The 16,511-nt window shown below is 44.0% G+C and overlaps 1 protein-coding gene across 3 annotated transcripts in view; it reads left to right on the plus strand.

Annotated features, from left to right (window-relative positions):
- The window catches only part of Brd4 (bromodomain containing 4), a 78,758-nt gene that overhangs the window by 44,048 nt on the left and 18,199 nt on the right, over window positions 1–16,511 (plus strand). For all 3 annotated transcript variants that reach the window (XM_057789020.1, XM_057789039.1, XM_057789029.1), the window contains exons 3-10: window positions 2,240–2,377; window positions 3,650–3,785; window positions 5,620–5,912; window positions 6,265–6,627; window positions 7,224–7,352; window positions 14,650–14,859; window positions 15,547–15,746; window positions 16,153–16,448. In XM_057789020.1, coding sequence (XP_057645003.1) covers window positions 2,240–2,377; window positions 3,650–3,785; window positions 5,620–5,912; window positions 6,265–6,627; window positions 7,224–7,352; window positions 14,650–14,859; window positions 15,547–15,746; window positions 16,153–16,448 — 1,765 coding nt within the window. The remainder of the gene's footprint in view (window positions 1–2,239; window positions 2,378–3,649; window positions 3,786–5,619; window positions 5,913–6,264; window positions 6,628–7,223; window positions 7,353–14,649; window positions 14,860–15,546; window positions 15,747–16,152; window positions 16,449–16,511) is intronic.

The raw sequence follows: 16,511 nt of genomic DNA on the forward strand, positions 1-16,511 counted from the left end.
ATGTGGATAATGCCATTATCCAAGTTGGGTCTTTGAGAGCTAGAACTCTTCATGTGTCTTTAGTCTCTGCCAGATGTTCAAGTTCTTCAAAATGTGAGACCCTACTCTGACCTGTCTTGAAAACCATAACTGTGATCAGTGTTCGGTGTGTGTCCACCAAATATGTTTTCTGGCCTTTGGAGACAACCACAGCGACATTCTTAGATCAGATGGGATAGAAGGAACTGGAGGTGGAAGGTGGGTTCCAAAACTTTAAAAGAAAGGCTTTATGGAAAAGAGAATTGCCAGCAGATAGCAGTCCCCAGATTTCTACATCAGAGAACACAGAGAAACAAAAAGAGGAGGGTCTCACACCACCATCCTGCTGGCAGTAGGAAGATGTGACACAGAAGTTGAAGCTAGATTTACGATTGTGTGAGTGAGATAGCGAGGATGTGAGACCACTGTTTGAAGAAGCTAGAATAGAAGGTCACTTTGTTATAGGAGGAAACAATAGGGGCAGAGGCACAGAGGCCTCAGGGCAGAGTCCAAGGCAGGGGATTGCTAGGGAACTGAGGCAAGGAGGTTACAGAGATATCCTGACCAGTAAGTGTCCTGTGGTCGTGTGGTAGGTGAAGCTTGACTATTAAAATCTGTCAAGTTCCACAGGCTGGAACTCCTGAACGTATGCTAGAATTTCCCTTTCTTGGGTGGTGTGAATCCTACCCCTCCATTAATTTGGGTGTCACCTTTAGCAGCCTTTTTAAAAATAAAAGGGCAGAGTCTTGCATGACCCAGACTGGTTGTGAACTTGTTACCTATTCTAGTCTGGCCTTTGGGCTCCATACCATCCTACCCTAACCTTCTAAGTTCTAGAATCTCACTGATTTTCATGCCTTCAAAGAAGGGCTGCTGGGCAAAAGTGATCTTAAAAGACCTTTATTCTAAGTAGACCTGGTTCTAACCAGCTGGTGGCCTAAGAGCTAATACTTTTCAGGAGCTATTAGAGAGCTCTAGCTCTGCCTTTTGTATTTTGTATTTATGTCTTCACGTGTAATTTTGACCTCTTGTCCTACCTTAAAACCTACTCCCTTAGCTCTCAGTCTTTTCATCCCCCTGCTCTACTGTTGTCCTTTTTAACCCTTGAATGACTTGCCAGTCTGCAACGCAGGTCCAGATACTATTCTCATAGTTTTGTTCACAGAATAAAATCTGTCCAGATTTCCACAGGAGTTAATTAATTTTGTCATTAGTTCTCAAGGGAAGGGAGGAGGCAGCATGAAATAGGTTGTTTACAAGACTGATTTTGAGTTGCCTTTTGGTATGGTTGTGCACATGCAGCTCTTACCAAATTAAGGCACCTGTATGTGCCTCCTCTTACATTGGTAAGTGTCCTTTTCTTTATGGGTATTGGCGCAACTCAAAACCTTATTGTCCACTTTATTTTTGGGACAGTATCTTGGTGCTCTCCTCTGTCCCTCAGCCCCCCTTTAAAAGGCTGAGTGATTTGATTTCCCTGATACTTATTTAGAATGAAAGGTTATTTTAACACCCTGAAAGAGAAGGGGAGCTTGTAAGACCCCACCCCTACCTAAGGAGCTAATGACAATTGATGGCTGTTGGGGGAAGGACAGTCAGTTTTCTTTGGGGATATGTCCACTGGGTGGTTACTGATGCTCCTAATGGTCCTACCTATGTGCATACAGGCAGCACTAATTTGACTTAGTGGAATATTTAAAAAGGATAAGGAGGCCTGAAAGCCGGGCGGTGGTGGCGCACGCCTTTAATCCCAGCACTCAGGAGGCAGAGGCAGGCGGATCTCTGTGAGTTCGAGGCCAGCCTGGTCTACAAGAGGTAGTTCCAGGACAGGAACCAAAAAAGCTATGGAGAAACCCTGTCTCAAAAATTTAAAAAAAAAAAAAAAAAAAAAGAGGCCTGGATGAAGGGACTAGGAAATGAGGGCAAGCATGATCAAGATATATATTGTGCATATGCGAAATTATCCCCTCTTCCTCCCTCCCTCCCTTTCTTCCTTTTAGTAAAAAGTATTTGCATTTGTTTTTCTTATGAAGACAACTTGTTAGGTTGTACGTTTGCCATCTAGTGTTTAGGAATCTCTCCTTTACCCACTTTACCTTCAGTTCCTTACTGATACCATGAAAAATCTTTGAGTGTGGCGAGAGAGGGGATTAAGCATAGGTAGCCAGTCCAGCATGATGACTGCTCAGGTGACTCTGGCCTTCTTTGATCTGTTTCTCAGGATTACTATAAGATCATTAAAACACCCATGGATATGGGGACAATAAAGAAGCGCTTGGAAAACAACTATTACTGGAATGCTCAGGAATGTATCCAGGACTTCAACACTATGTTTACAAATTGTTACATCTACAACAAGGTGAGATGCGGCAGGGGGCAGGGGTCCAGCTTTGGAATGAGAAGTAAAGATGGGGCACTTGTCAGGATCCTAGGGGCAGTGTTGCTGGGAGCAGCTGGGCTGTAAGTATGATAGTAAGATACTTGCAGAAGTAGGGTGATTGGACCTGTAATTGTGCCTAGGACAGGGTGTTTCTTTTGTGGGGAGGAGGGCACTATCCTTATCAGCCTGAAGTACCTGCCTCTAGTACTCTGGGGATTTTATTTTAGTTCTTGAGCATGTCTGATAGAGAACATATGAGGATAGACGACACTAGATAGTCCATTGGGGTGGTGTGAATTGTTAGATGAAAGAACCTGTGCAATTAGAGTCTTGCAGAGGTGCACTCAAGCACAAACCTTGATGTGAGAATGCACAGTGAGGTTAATTGCAGACCCCCACCTATTCTGTGGGTCACAGTCTCCTGGAACTGTGGACATGGCCATAATATTGAGTGTCCCCCTGGTCTTATATATAGACCCAAGAGTCACTTCCTAACCCTGTAGCCAAACGTTTCGGCTCGGCTATGCCATGAAGCCAGATCATTTGTTTACAGTTCAGACCACAGATGTGATTAAAACCAACCCTTTCAAATAGAACGACTCTGGAGGGAGACACTATACAGAACTCAGCTTTTGACCTCTGCTCGTGTAGTGGGTAAAATTGCCCAGAAGAGATGGGTAGGTGAGTTTCTTGAAGTTTACTGTGTTTTGTAAAGCCTTAGTTCTCACTTAGGTGAACAGCAAAATGTACAGACTAGACCCTCAGTTGAGAGCTGAATGGGGACAGCATGTTTTGGACTTGGTGATTAGAGTGGGAATCCATAAAGGCATTGTGATAAAGGCTTCATCTAATCCCCACTGAGCTGCCTCTAGGGCATGTTGGGGAGCATTCTTTGAGCCCTAAAAAGCATTCGTCACAAGAAATGCTATGTAATTTATTTCTAGTGAATTCATTTGAGTTGTATTTGAAGAAACCCCAAAGTCAAGGAGTATAGAGATAGACCGGGTTGGTAGGTACATAAGGCACAAAGATGGTTTCTTGGAGCTTAAAACTGAAAGAGAAATACAGTTGGAGAGGTCTTGTTAGGGATACCTAGTAGCATAGCCTTTATGGCTCCTTGGAATCCAGATTGTGGAGGGAGCCTAGATACAATGCTCCATGTGTTGGAGCATGGGGGTGGCCTTGTTGTCCTGTCTACAAAGATGGGAAGAGGGGGCCTTCCAGCTCTACCCAACCTGTTTCCTCATCCAGCCTGGAGATGACATCGTCTTAATGGCAGAAGCTCTGGAGAAGCTCTTCTTGCAAAAAATTAATGAACTGCCCACAGAAGAAACTGAGATCATGATAGTCCAAACAAAAGGAAGAGGACGAGGGAGGAAAGAAACAGGTAGGGTATTGGAAATAGCAAGTAAATCAACTGTTTTCTCCCTTTGCCTATTTTTCAAGTTTAGAAGAATATCAGGGATTACTGGTGACAGGAAATATTGGAGTGCTGTTTGAACAGGATGGGTTTAGTTTCAGTATTGCCTGTGCTTTCAGGGGTCTCACGAATCTGTCTCCCCCCAGCAGAAGTCACTGGGCCCTGAGTGGTTGATGAACTTAGGTAATAAAGAAAGCACTGTTTGAATTCTTCACCTTCAGTGTTGTAGTTATTTTTTTAAAACTATTAAGCCCTGCTTTTCCATTTTAGAATAAAGAAATTAACCTGACCAGTGGGTATTGTAACTAGTGTCCCAATCCTAAAATCTTAAGGTTTATTATCTGAATTGATAGTTATGTTTGCCTCTGATGCACAGTCATTTGAAGCCAATAACTTACTCTATTCTTTGTCTGTCTGCACATTCTGCCTCCTCTATGTCTATGTCCTTTATGATTCTGAGCTGCAAAAAGATTGATAGTTTTCAGATGACTCCTGGATGTGAATTTGCTTCTTTGTAGAGATGTTTTTAGCCTGGCTTCCCACCTCGCTCCAAAGTGGCAAAAACACACACTAAATCCAATGTAGCTTTTGAAATAACCAAAGAAAACCAGTCACTCACGTGGATGCTCCCCTTCAACCACCCCCCCCCCCTCCGCTTTTTTCCCTTCTTTCCTCTCCACCCTTTTAGACAGAGTCTCTATGTTAATTTAGACTCTTCATGTCTCTTGAGTATTGTCATTACAGATGTACACTATGATGCAAAGCCAGGTCATTCTTTTGGCACATACACATAATAAGTCATATCCCTTCCTTACCCATACATTCAGAGTCTACCCCTCACTTTTTGGGATCAACAGTTAGGATTCTTTTTTTTTTTTTTTTTTTTTTTTTAAAGATTTATTTATTATGTATACAACATTCTTCCTCCGTGTATGCCCACACACCAGAAGAGGGCGCCAGATCTCATTACAGATGGTTGTGAGCCACCATGTGGTTGCTAGGAATTGAACTCAGGACCTCTGGAAGAGCAGGCAATGCTCTTAACAACTGAGCCTTCTCTACGGGTACTGGGTGAGACCCAGGCTTGGTGACTAGATAAGAAAATTGGAAAACTAAATAGATCCTTCCCCTCTTGCTCTTCATATGGTATCTCGACACACTGCTCCAGGGCAGCCATAGTTGCAGAGTGCCTTTTCTTTCCTTTTTTTCCCTTCCCTTCCCCCACTTCTTCCCTTTCTTCCTAAAACAGGGTCTGTATTTATATATCCTGGCCCCAGACTCTCAGTCCTTTGTACCTTGGCTTCCTCATTGCTGTGATTACAGGCTTTGAAGACTTGCTTTTATGGGGTGTTGGGTTTGTTCTCTTTCCACAGCTTCCAATGTGTAGAGGATGTGGTAGTATGGGGTATAGTCCCTAGTCCATCAGCTCACATTTGAGCTGTAGTTATAATCCTTTGTTTTTTATACTGATTTGGTATGCTGTGTGTATTTTGTGTTGGGACTTATGGTACAACATCAAGGAAACAACCTGGGTTGTCATGAGAGGCAGAAATTGTGTACTAATCCCAGTGGCTCTGAGAGTTGAGGTCATGCTAGTTTCTGAAGAAACCTTGCAAGTTTGGCTGCTAACCTCAACCCTGGGGACACAAGAATACATTTGGTGCACCGTGATGTCTGGAATGTTCGGGATGGTCTTAATCACTAAAGCAAATATTCCACATAAATGTGTATGGGTGTTTTGTCAGGGTCAGCCAGTGTTTGCCAGAATACCCTTTAACCTCCTATTTTCTATGATTGGTAGGGACAGCAAAGCCTGGTGTATCCACGGTACCAAACACAACTCAAGCATCAACTCCTCCGCAGACCCAGACACCTCAGCAGAACCCTCCTCCACCTGTGCAGGCCACAACTCACCCCTTTCCTGCTGTCACCCCAGACCTCATTGTTCAGCCTCCTATCGTGACAGTGGTGCCTCCCCAGCCACTTCAGACGCCTCCACCAGTACCCCCCCAGCCACCACCCCCACCTGCTCCAGCTCCACAGCCTGTGCAGAGTCACCCGCCCATCATTGCAGCCACCCCACAGCCTGTGAAGGTGAGCATCCTGGGCACTGGTGAACTGCTGCCACCAGAGACGGGCTTGAAGGAGACAGGTAGCTTCTTTTAGTTGTTCCTTCTGTGGGCTCTGTGGTATTAAACAGGAAACCTCTTCAGTAGGTTCTGTGGCCCCTAAGGGAGCAAACACTCAGTTTTATGCCTTTCTGTTTCTGGCTGGTCCTGTCCCGGCTGTGAAAAACAGTGGTACGACAGGGTCTCCATGCAGTTACTTTAGGGCCTGTCCTGAGTGTTGGGAGCCTAGTCAGGGCTTGGTTTCAGAGGTGATCCTGAAGAGCAACTGTACTGGCCAGAGCCTCTGATTGAGCCTTTTGTGCCTGTGCTCATGGCAGACAAAGAAAGGGGTGAAGAGGAAAGCAGATACCACCACCCCCACCACCATCGACCCCATTCATGAGCCGCCCTCACTGGCCCCAGAGCCCAAGACCTCCAAGCTGGGTCCTCGGCGGGAGAGCAGCAGACCTGTGAAGCCCCCAAAGAAAGATGTACCGGACTCACAGCAGCACCCAGCACCAGAGAAGAGCAGCAAGATCTCTGAGCAACTCAAGTGCTGCAGTGGCATCCTTAAGGAGATGTTTGCCAAGAAACACGCTGCCTATGCCTGGCCCTTCTACAAGCCTGTGGATGTGGAGGCACTGGGTCTGCACGACTACTGTGACATCATTAAACATCCCATGGATATGAGCACAATCAAGGTTAGCCACCAGGGATGGTGGGCAGAGAAGGGATTTCTCCTAGACTTTGGGTGCTCTGGGTTTAGTGTGATGGGCAAGGCTTTGTTGTCTTCTATGTAGAAGACACAGCACCATCTACCAACATCTTTACCAAAATATTTTTTTCTTCTCTTTTTTCTTTTTAAATAATTGTTATTTTTTTCTCTTAGAAGTAGAATAGCATTACTCAACGCTGTGTTCCTTGAACCAAGTTCTATTCTGTACCTTCAAAACAAGTACATACAAAATCAACTGGATCCAGTCTTTTTAATCTTCTCACCAGCTTTGGCATAATCTCTTCGGGGTTTCCCTTTAGACCTTAGTGACCTCAGTAGAAAAGCTTGATGCTAAGAGGTCATTTCTCAGCTCTGTGGCTTGACAGTCTTCTTGTCCCATAGTGAGAATTGGATTGACAATCTGTTGTCTGGTCCCCCTCCCCCATACCCTAGCCAGGATTAAACTGAGGACCACTAAGAGGCCACCTTATTTCCACAAACATTACCACGTGGCATTGCACACACCACCCTCCTTTAGAACAGTGACAGACTGGCTAACTAGGATCTATCTTGTATTTCCAGTCTAAACTAGAGTCCCGTGAGTACAGAGATGCCCAGGAATTTGGTGCTGATGTCCGATTGATGTTCTCCAACTGCTACAAGTACAACCCCCCTGACCATGAAGTGGTAGCCATGGCTCGAAAACTCCAGGTGAGGCTCTGAGAAGGATAGGCCGTATCTTATATGGGTCTAGGCAGATCGTAATTGTTATTTCATTCATAATATGCTGGGGGACTGGGGAGGAGGTTTGTTTTGTTGTTGTTTGCTTGTTTGCTTCTTTTCTTCTCCTTCCTTTCTTTTTCTTTTTTGAGACAGGATCTCTCTTATGTAGGCCTGACTGTCCTGGAATTCAATATAGACTAGGCTGACATCGAACTAGCAGAGCACGTGCACCCTCCCCCCCCCCCCCCCAGCAACATACGTAACAATTTAAGTAATGGCATATACACATTTTAAGTCAGGGTTGTTAAAACTAAAATAGGGTGGCTGGTTTTGTTCCCACTGAAAGTCCTTTCTCCCTTCTCCATCTACATTCAGTTGCTCTGGTGTTGTGTTAAAAAATCATGCGTGTTGTGCCTGGCCCCAGTCTCTTAAATAGAAGAGACCTACCTGTCTTAAGTGGGCAGGGGCACTCCCAAATGTAGACATTGTGCCACAGTTGTATTCACATGTGAGCCAGAGTAGAGCCAGAGTAGTGGGATATTTTCCCATCAGCTTTGGAAAGCCTTCATTTGCCCTTTAGTTGCAAAGTGGCTGTTTATAGGTTGGTTTGTTTGGTCATAGATCCTAATGGATGTAGTTCCCATGCTCTATTCTTAAAGTTGACAGTTCTGAAGAGTATACAAATTGAATTGAATGTATGAACTGCTTCCTCTTTTCTTTTGTTTATGGACAGGGTCTTATACTGTAGCCCAGGCAGGCAGGCCTCAAACTATCAGTAATTCTCTTGTATCAGCCTTCCCAGTGCTGGGATTATAGATGTGAGCCACTGTAGCTGCCTTTTCTTTCTTCTTCTCTTTCTCTTTCTCCTCAGCAACCTGGAGAAGGCTTTAAGTGGGTAAATGGTGGTTAAAATTGGAGAATAAAGGCAATATTTAATCCCTTTATAACTTGCCTTTTACTTATTGTTTTTAATTTTATTTTTATGTATGTGTCTGTGTATGCCATGTATATGGGTACCCACAGAGGCCAGAAGAGGACACCGGATGCCTTGGATTTGAAGTTAAAGGGAATTATGAACTGCCTGACATGGGTGCTGGGAACTGAACTTGAGACCTGTAAGGTGCAATCTTACTGAGCCATCTCTTCAGCCTCCAGACCTGCCTTTTTTTAAAGGAAACATAATAAGATCATAATTCCCAGCCATTTCTTCTTAGTACATTGGTTGCTATTGTTCTCAGGTCAGTGGTCTGTAGGCTGAGCAACCTGCTGTTAAAAGACACAGGTATGTTGATTGTAGATCTCAAGGTTTCCTTAGGTCTTATAGCAGTCTCTAGGTACTTCCAGGCCAGAGATGAGAATTGCAAAGCTATTGGTGACTCACTGATTGATTGGTCTTTCTCACACAGAGACCATTTCATCCCCAGGATTCCCTGTCTCCCTACTTCTGTTGGCTTCATTACATGCTACATGATAGCAATAGCATCTTCTCCTTTCACCAGAATCAAGACACTTCAGCCATTTGGCTTCTAGTGATTGGTTGCCTTCGGTGCAGAGAATTTTCAGTTTGGAGGATAGCTTGATAGGATTGTTGTTAGCGTTGAACTGGCTCTTAATTCAAATGCATGCTCAGGCTAGAAGGATTTTTTGTTTTGTTTTGTTTTGATTTGTCTTACATTTATGTGTATAGGCGTTTTAACTGTGTGTCTGTGCAGGCCAGAAGAGGGTAGCAGATTGACTAGTCGGGAGTTGTAAGCTGTCAGTCACCTTGTGGATGCTGGGGACCAAACCTAAATCCTCTGTAAGAACATCCAGTGCTTTTAACCACTGAGCCATCTCTCCAGTGCCTGCAAAGTTGCTATCTTTTGTTTTGTTATTTCTGGCTTGCACTGGGGTCTAGTGTTTCCTCATCAATTTGGTGCTAATCTGTCATTTACTAGGTTATAGAATTCAGGTTTTTTAGTTTTACTATAATTTAAAATTTTTATTTATTAGAGATAGTCTCACTGTATATCTCTGGCTAGCCCTACCTCTGCCTTTTGAGTGCTGGGATTAAAGATAATGCTCCACCCTATCTAGGTCACTGCTATTCTTAAACAGGTCCACCAAGTGGCAGTGTACCTTTAGACTTGGACCTTAGGTCACCTCATCTCCCATACAATTTCTTGAAGCCAGGGCCAAGATTTGATATCTGTGCTGTTTACTTGCCTCCTTTTAGGAAACTGCAAAGCTCAAAAAACTCAAAGCCTAGAAAAATGCTACCTTGAACAGCTTCATTTATTTATTTCTTTGGTTTTTTGAGACAGGGTTTCTTTGTGTAGCTTTGGAGCCTGTCTTGGAATTGCTCTGTAGGTCAGGGTAGCCTTGAACTCACTAAGGTCTGCTTGCCTCTGCCTCCTGAGTGCTGGGATTAAAGGTGTGCGCCACCTCCCCGCTTTGAACTACTTTATTAAAGAGGGGAAAGAAAAAGGAATCACTGTATTATCTATCTAGCTTTCCTTTTTGGATTTTTTTTTTTAATTGGATTTTTTTTTTCCCCCTGTCCTGGGACCTTGCCATTATTTCCTTTTTGCAATTTCTACTTCTCTGAAGAGGGCCTTTTTTTGGTTTTGTTTTACATTTTGGTGTCTTGTTTAAGGACTGTGCGTGCGTGTGTCTGTCTGTCTGTGTGCTTGTGCACCTGTGTGCCTTTCTCTTTTTGGTGAAGTTGTCCAAGTGTGTCATTTTAACTCTCATTTTGATCACCAAGCTATTTGCCACGTAGCAGTCTCAAGAGATAAGTTCTTCCTAGGCATTGACTTGATAACAAACTCAAATTAGATGAGATGCCTATTCTCCAGAGGGTCTACTTGAGGCAGGGGTGGAGGTTCTTTGCCACTGCTTCTGAAAGTAGCATTATCTTTTGCCAGGGGAGTTTTTCTTCTGGAACGCAGTTGTGTTTGTAGAATCTTTGTGCTTTGTGTTTTTCTCTAAATGCCCTCATATTAGAATGCTATAAATGGTTAGGAAGGGGCCCACAAAACTCACCCTTGCTTACCTCTTTAAGAGACACTGAAGGGATGAAACTGGGCAAATGACTAGGTGGTTAAGAGTGCTTTCTGTGCATCATGAGGACTAGAATTTGGATCTCAGAACCCACATAATAAACCAGGCATCCTGTACATGCTTATAACCCCAATTCTGAGGAGAATGGAGACAGCAGGATAACTAACCCTTGCTAGCTTCTTACCCAAGAAAACAGGAGCCCCATGTTCTGAGAAACACTTTAAGGAAATAGGTGAGTGACATAGAAAGACACCTGATGTCCTCTTCTGGTATACAAGTGTGCACATAGGTGTGTACACACACTCCCTCTCCATAAGTATATATTCACACAGGCACATACACTCAAAAACAAAATTTTTAAAAATGAGTATTGAGCCGGGCGGTGGTGGCACACGCCTTTAATCCCAGCACTCAGGAGGCAGAGGCAGGCGGATCTCTGTGAGTTCGAGGCCAGCCTGGTCTACAAGAGGTAGTTCCAGGATAGGAACCAAAAGCTACAGAGAAACCCTGTCTCGAAAAATGAAAAAATAAATAAATAAATAAATAAATAAATAAATAAATAAATAAATAAATAAATAAAAATGAGTATTGAGATCCACTTTGGTTTCTTAGTTAGGTTGTGCTGCAAGAGTAGAATTTACTTGGAAAAGTAATATAGAAAAGGATCCATCCACTTCATTTTTGGGTTTGTACCTACATCTCTGACTTCTGGACTGGTTCATCTGAGACCATTTGGACAGACAACCTAGCATCTGAATTTGACTGAAAGGACTTTTATGCTTTTGTTTTGTTTATATTAGATGGTTTCTCTTTGTAGCCCTGGCTGTCCTGAAACTTGCTTTGTAGACCAAGATGACCACAAACTCAAAGAGCTTCACCTGACCCCTTTTATCTTTCTATCATTATGCATCATGTACAGCCTGGGCTAGGTGAGGCTACTTAATATTCTAACATACACACAAAATACTAGATATGGAGTTTTAGGGCAGATTGCAACTGAACCTACCTTGAGCCCAACAAGAGATCTGATGATTGTTATATTCCCGGTGAGTGCTATTGTTACTGCTCTTGAAACCATTGTCTTCCTGTCACTGCCCCATTACAGCCATCTATATTCTCTTCTTGACCTAGGTGTTCTTCTGAGTGAGGTTCTACACATCTTTTCTAGTCCCTCCTATTTCTTTCTGCTCCCTTGCTGTTTCCTTTTAGTACTGCTTTGTGTTCAGTGATGGTCCTGCTTTCCACGGTTCTCTTGGTTCCTGTAAGGTAGGAAGCTCTCAGTAAGGTTGTCTTCTCATAGCTCTGTGTTTTCCTGATGCTTCTACCTCTAGTAGAGCAGGATTCCTGGGTCCCACAAAAAGAAAAGGATGAGTCATATAACTGAACACGTTTTGGAAGCCAGTAGCTCTATTTCTGCTTGTTGCTGTTTTCTCACCTTGACCAGCTTCTTGTCATGTATTACTTGTTATTTGGTCTCAGCCTTGGACAAGTCAGAGCACTTAGAGAATGGAAGGAGCCTCAGAGTGCTGTCTACCCTTCTTGTGTCCATAACAGCCAGTTTTGAAAAAAGGGAAATTTCTTTATGGTAAAGGGTATTTCAAGGGCTCGAGAAATGGCTTAGAGGTTAAGAGTACTGGCTACTCTTCCGGGGATCCTGAGTCCAATTCCCGGCAACCACATGGTAACTCACAACCATCTGTAAAATGATCTGGTGCCCTCCTCTGGCCTCAAGGCATGCATGGAGGCAAAATGTTGTATATATAAGAAATAAAGCTTTAATTTTAAAAAAAAAAAAAAGGAAGGGTATATATAGATACAAGGCCTGATACAGCTTTTCCTTGTGTCTTCCCTGTGTTCTGGGAAGTAGAATTGGTCACTTCCCTTATAAAGTCCTGGCACTTCTCATTATATTTCTCTGTTCTGCTTGGCTTTAGACCTGGTCTTTTGTTTTTCGTTCTTTTGAGACAGAGTGTCTCTGTACTTTAGAGACTGCCCTGGAACTCACTATATAGACCAGGCTGGCCTTGAACCCACAGAGGTCCACCTGTCTTTGCCTACCACGTTCTGGGGTTAAAGGCACATTCTACCACTGCTCAGCTCTAGACCCGCCTTAACAGACACCCATGGCTCTAGCTACGTGCATGCATATGTGTCTGTGTCGGGGGTTGGATTTTGGAAACGGTTTCTGTGTAGCCCTGACTGTCTTAAAATGTACTTTGTAGACCAGCCTAGCTTCAGATTTAGAGTAAAAGATTTATGCTACCACCGGACTGCTTTTTGAGGGGCCATAGCCTGTCTGTGTTAAAGATCCTGAGTAGTGGATTGAGCTTCCCCCACTTAGCAAGTGTTTTGGGAATTGGAGTCTTAGTTGTTTTAATAAGGGACCTCTGCTTTGGTGTGACACCCCTTTCTTTCCTGGTCTTCTGTCTCATCCAGTGCTGGTCACCTCCTGTTGTATACATTTGTCCAGGGCTTTGCTCTAATTTATTTCTAATTAAGAAGTTATTGCATGCCTAATACTTGATCAGCTACACTTACACAGAACAGAATGCCAGATACGACCTTACTATGGGAGAAGGACGCCAAGCTTTGCATAATGGTATCGCAAATGTGAGAAACAGTACCATAGTTACATGGATACCTGCTGTAGAGGGCATCTTCTCCTAGATGCCTGTTTATGGAGCTTTCAGGACAGGCGTCTGGAAAGTTGAGTGTGTCCTGAGTTAAAACATAAACTTTAGCCGGGCGGTGGTGGCGCACGCCTTTAATCCCAGCACTTGGGAGGCAGAGGCAGGCGGATCTCTGTGAGTTCGAGACCAGCCTGGTCTACAAGAGCTAGTTCCAGGACAGGCTCCAAAACCACAGAGAAACCCTGTCTCGAAAACCCCCCCCAAAAAAAAAAAAAAAACATTAACTTTAGTACTTAGCCACCACGTCTCTCAGCAGCAAATACACAGATGAACGCACATACTTGTTGTGGGATAATCATCCTTTACACTGTGACTATGTCATATGGTTGCATTAATAAGCAACCAAACTCGTCAGTAGCTGAACAGGATAAAGTTAGGTAGGAAAGCCAAACCAAGAATGATAGGATGAGGAAGTGTGGAGTCATAGGAGTTGCCAGTCAGCCAAAGAACAAGTCAGACACACAAAATGGGACAGAGATGAAAGCCACGAGTGTAGAGGCAGCACATAGGTTAATAGAAATGGGTTAAGATGTAAGAGCTAGTTAGTAACAAGCCTGAGCTATTGGCTGAGCATTTGTAGTTAATGTAAGCCTCTGAGTGATTATTTGAGAGCAGCTGCATGATAGGAAAACTCTGACTACATACACATCTTTTGAAGCAGGGACACAGCAAAAGGAATGTTCCTTCAGTGTGAATTGCTACACTGATCGTTTTATTCTTTTATTCTTTGAAATTTTAATACAATGTATTTTGACCGTAACATGCCCATCTCCTCTTAATTCCTCCTAGATCTATCCTTCATTTTATTTCATTCTTAAAGAAGATCTTTCTGGGAAGCCAGCCTTATTCTTTACATGTCTGTTCTGCAAGTCATCATTGAATTGACTGTGGAGTCCCCACTATGGGGGAGTGGGGAGGTGGGGTCTGCTATTTGGTTTGCTGCTTGACTTGATCCCTGTGAGCGAAAGCAGGGACTACTGCTCCATGAGTTGTATTATTACTCCATGTAACTCTCAGCTGGTCTTCAGAGTCTCTTGAAGTGAGTTGCTGTGCCCAGAATCACTGGCTTCTCTTCTGATTGATTATTACCACACAAGGTACTCCTCCTTCCTAATACCTGTCATAAAAATCCCGCTCCACTCCCCAGCATTGCTGGAGGTGCCTGAGCCAAGGATTTGCATCTGTTCAATTAAGAGTACAAGGACCACTCTTGAGTTATAGCAAGGCAGATGCAGACGCATGCACTCTGCCATGAATGCTCAACTCAGAGCCTTTGCCAGTACTGTTTTCTCTCTTTGGGAAGGTAAGCAAGCGCTCCTGTCAGACAGCTACAGACCTGGCCTAGTGCTTACTGAGCACCTTCAAACTAATGTTCTCAGACTGGTCTTTCACCTGACTCTCTGTATATCCTCTAGGGAATGAATGCTTAGCCAGATCAGGACTGGTTGTAAAGCTTTGTGTGCTTGCGCACATGTACGGGGGTGGGACTATCCTATAATCTCTTACTTCTTGTTGATTTGGTTGAAGAGGCTCTAAAAGCTTTTCCTCCATAGGATGTGTTTGAAATGCGATTTGCCAAGATGCCTGATGAGCCTGAAGAGCCAGTAGTTACAGTGTCCTCCCCTGCAGTGCCACCCCCTACAAAGGTTGTGGCCCCACCCTCATCTAGTGACAGCAGCAGTGATAGTTCCTCCGACAGTGACAGTTCCACTGATGATTCTGAGGAAGAGCGAGCCCAGCGGCTGGCTGAGCTCCAGGAGCAGGTAAGAGAACTTGTAGTTCTATGCCCCAGAGACCAGGGTAGTTTCTCAGGTTTCCAAAAGATGTTCTTGATTTTGCTTTTCCGAAGATTCCCTTGTGGCATTTCCTCTTAGTCAATAGAGTGTTAATCCTGTAGAAATATGAGCTGTGTGTTTAAATAGGACTCAAGCATGATATTTTCTGGATACATGGGCTTCAGAATCCTGAAGCTGCCTGCCTACAGTAATCTTAATGTTTGCGTTGGTCATCATGCCCCAGTATTTCAGTAGATGCTTTACCTAGCATTTTAGAAACCGTCTCCTCAGAAACATCCTGGGACTAAGATAGCTAGGAAATTTAGCATCTGTCAACTTGAAAAGCTCCTGTTATAGAGATGTAGCAATCCTTGGAGATCAAGTAGTGGGTGGCCATTTTAGGGATCTTATTAATTTGGCAGGTCCATGGCAGCCTATCTTATGTTTCTCCCACGCCCACAGCCTGATACCCAAGCATATATTGTTTCCATGACATAGAGCTGTACTCCAGGGTTTAAGTGGGTTAGTTTGTTTTTGCAATAGGTTCCCACTGTAGCCCTGGCTGGCCTAGAACTTGTAGAGATCTACCTAGCTCTGCCTCCCAAGTGAGGGAAGGAGACTAAAGGCCTGGTCAAATCATGATCTCGTTTGTTTGTTTATTTACTTGCTCCACAGCTCAAAGCAGTGCATGAACAGCTTGCAGCCCTCTCACAGCCCCAGCAGAACAAACCAAAGAAAAAAGAGAAGGACAAGAAGGAAAAGAAAAAGGAAAAGCACAAAAAGAAAGAGGAAGTAGAGGAAAATAAGAAAAGCAAAGCCAAGGAACTTCCTCCGAAAAAGACAAAGAAAAATAACAGCAGCAACAGCAATGTGAGGTCTGTACTTCCCAATTTTTCTGTCTTTGGTAGTGGTGACCCCCCAGAAACCCATGCATGGTAGGGACAAAGACCACTCTGTTGATGCAGCCACCAGTCCCAGTTGGTGCCCTGTCATAAGCACTTAGCTGTTATTTCTCCCTCTGCTTTTTTCCCTTCGTGAACTTTGGTAGCTCACTGTTTGAGGAGAGAGAGTACAAGTAGCCACCATGCAGCCATAACAGAACTTCAGCTCCTGACACCTGCTATTATTTCCTGCTGGTCTTCCTGATTGCTTAGTAACCTTAAATCCTATTTCCAGTCGGGTGTGGGCAGTCAACCCCTACCCACCCACATATTTTGGAGGGATGTGTGCACAGCTTCCTCAGGAGACCCATTCTTAACTGTCTGTATTATCCCTTCGTAGCAAGAAGGAACCAGCACCCATGAAGAGCAAGCCCCCTCCGACATATGAATCAGAGGAAGAGGATAAGTGTAAGCCTATGTCCTATGAGGAGAAGAGGCAGCTAAGTCTAGACATTAACAAACTTCCTGGTGAGAAGCTGGGCCGTGTAGTACATATCATCCAGTCAAGGGAGCCATCACTCAAGAACTCCAACCCTGATGAGATTGAGATTGACTTTGAGACTCTGAAACCGTCCACACTGCGAGAGTTGGAACGCTATGTCACCTCTTGTTTGCGGAAGAAAAGAAAACCTCAAGGTATACTTGGGAACTCTCTGTATAGGGATCCTTTCCGTGGAAACCCTTAGTTAGCCCTCTTCC

Source organism: Chionomys nivalis, chromosome 1, assembly GCF_950005125.1.
Source record: "Chionomys nivalis chromosome 1, mChiNiv1.1, whole genome shotgun sequence".
Taxonomy (NCBI): domain Eukaryota; kingdom Metazoa; phylum Chordata; class Mammalia; order Rodentia; family Cricetidae; genus Chionomys; species Chionomys nivalis.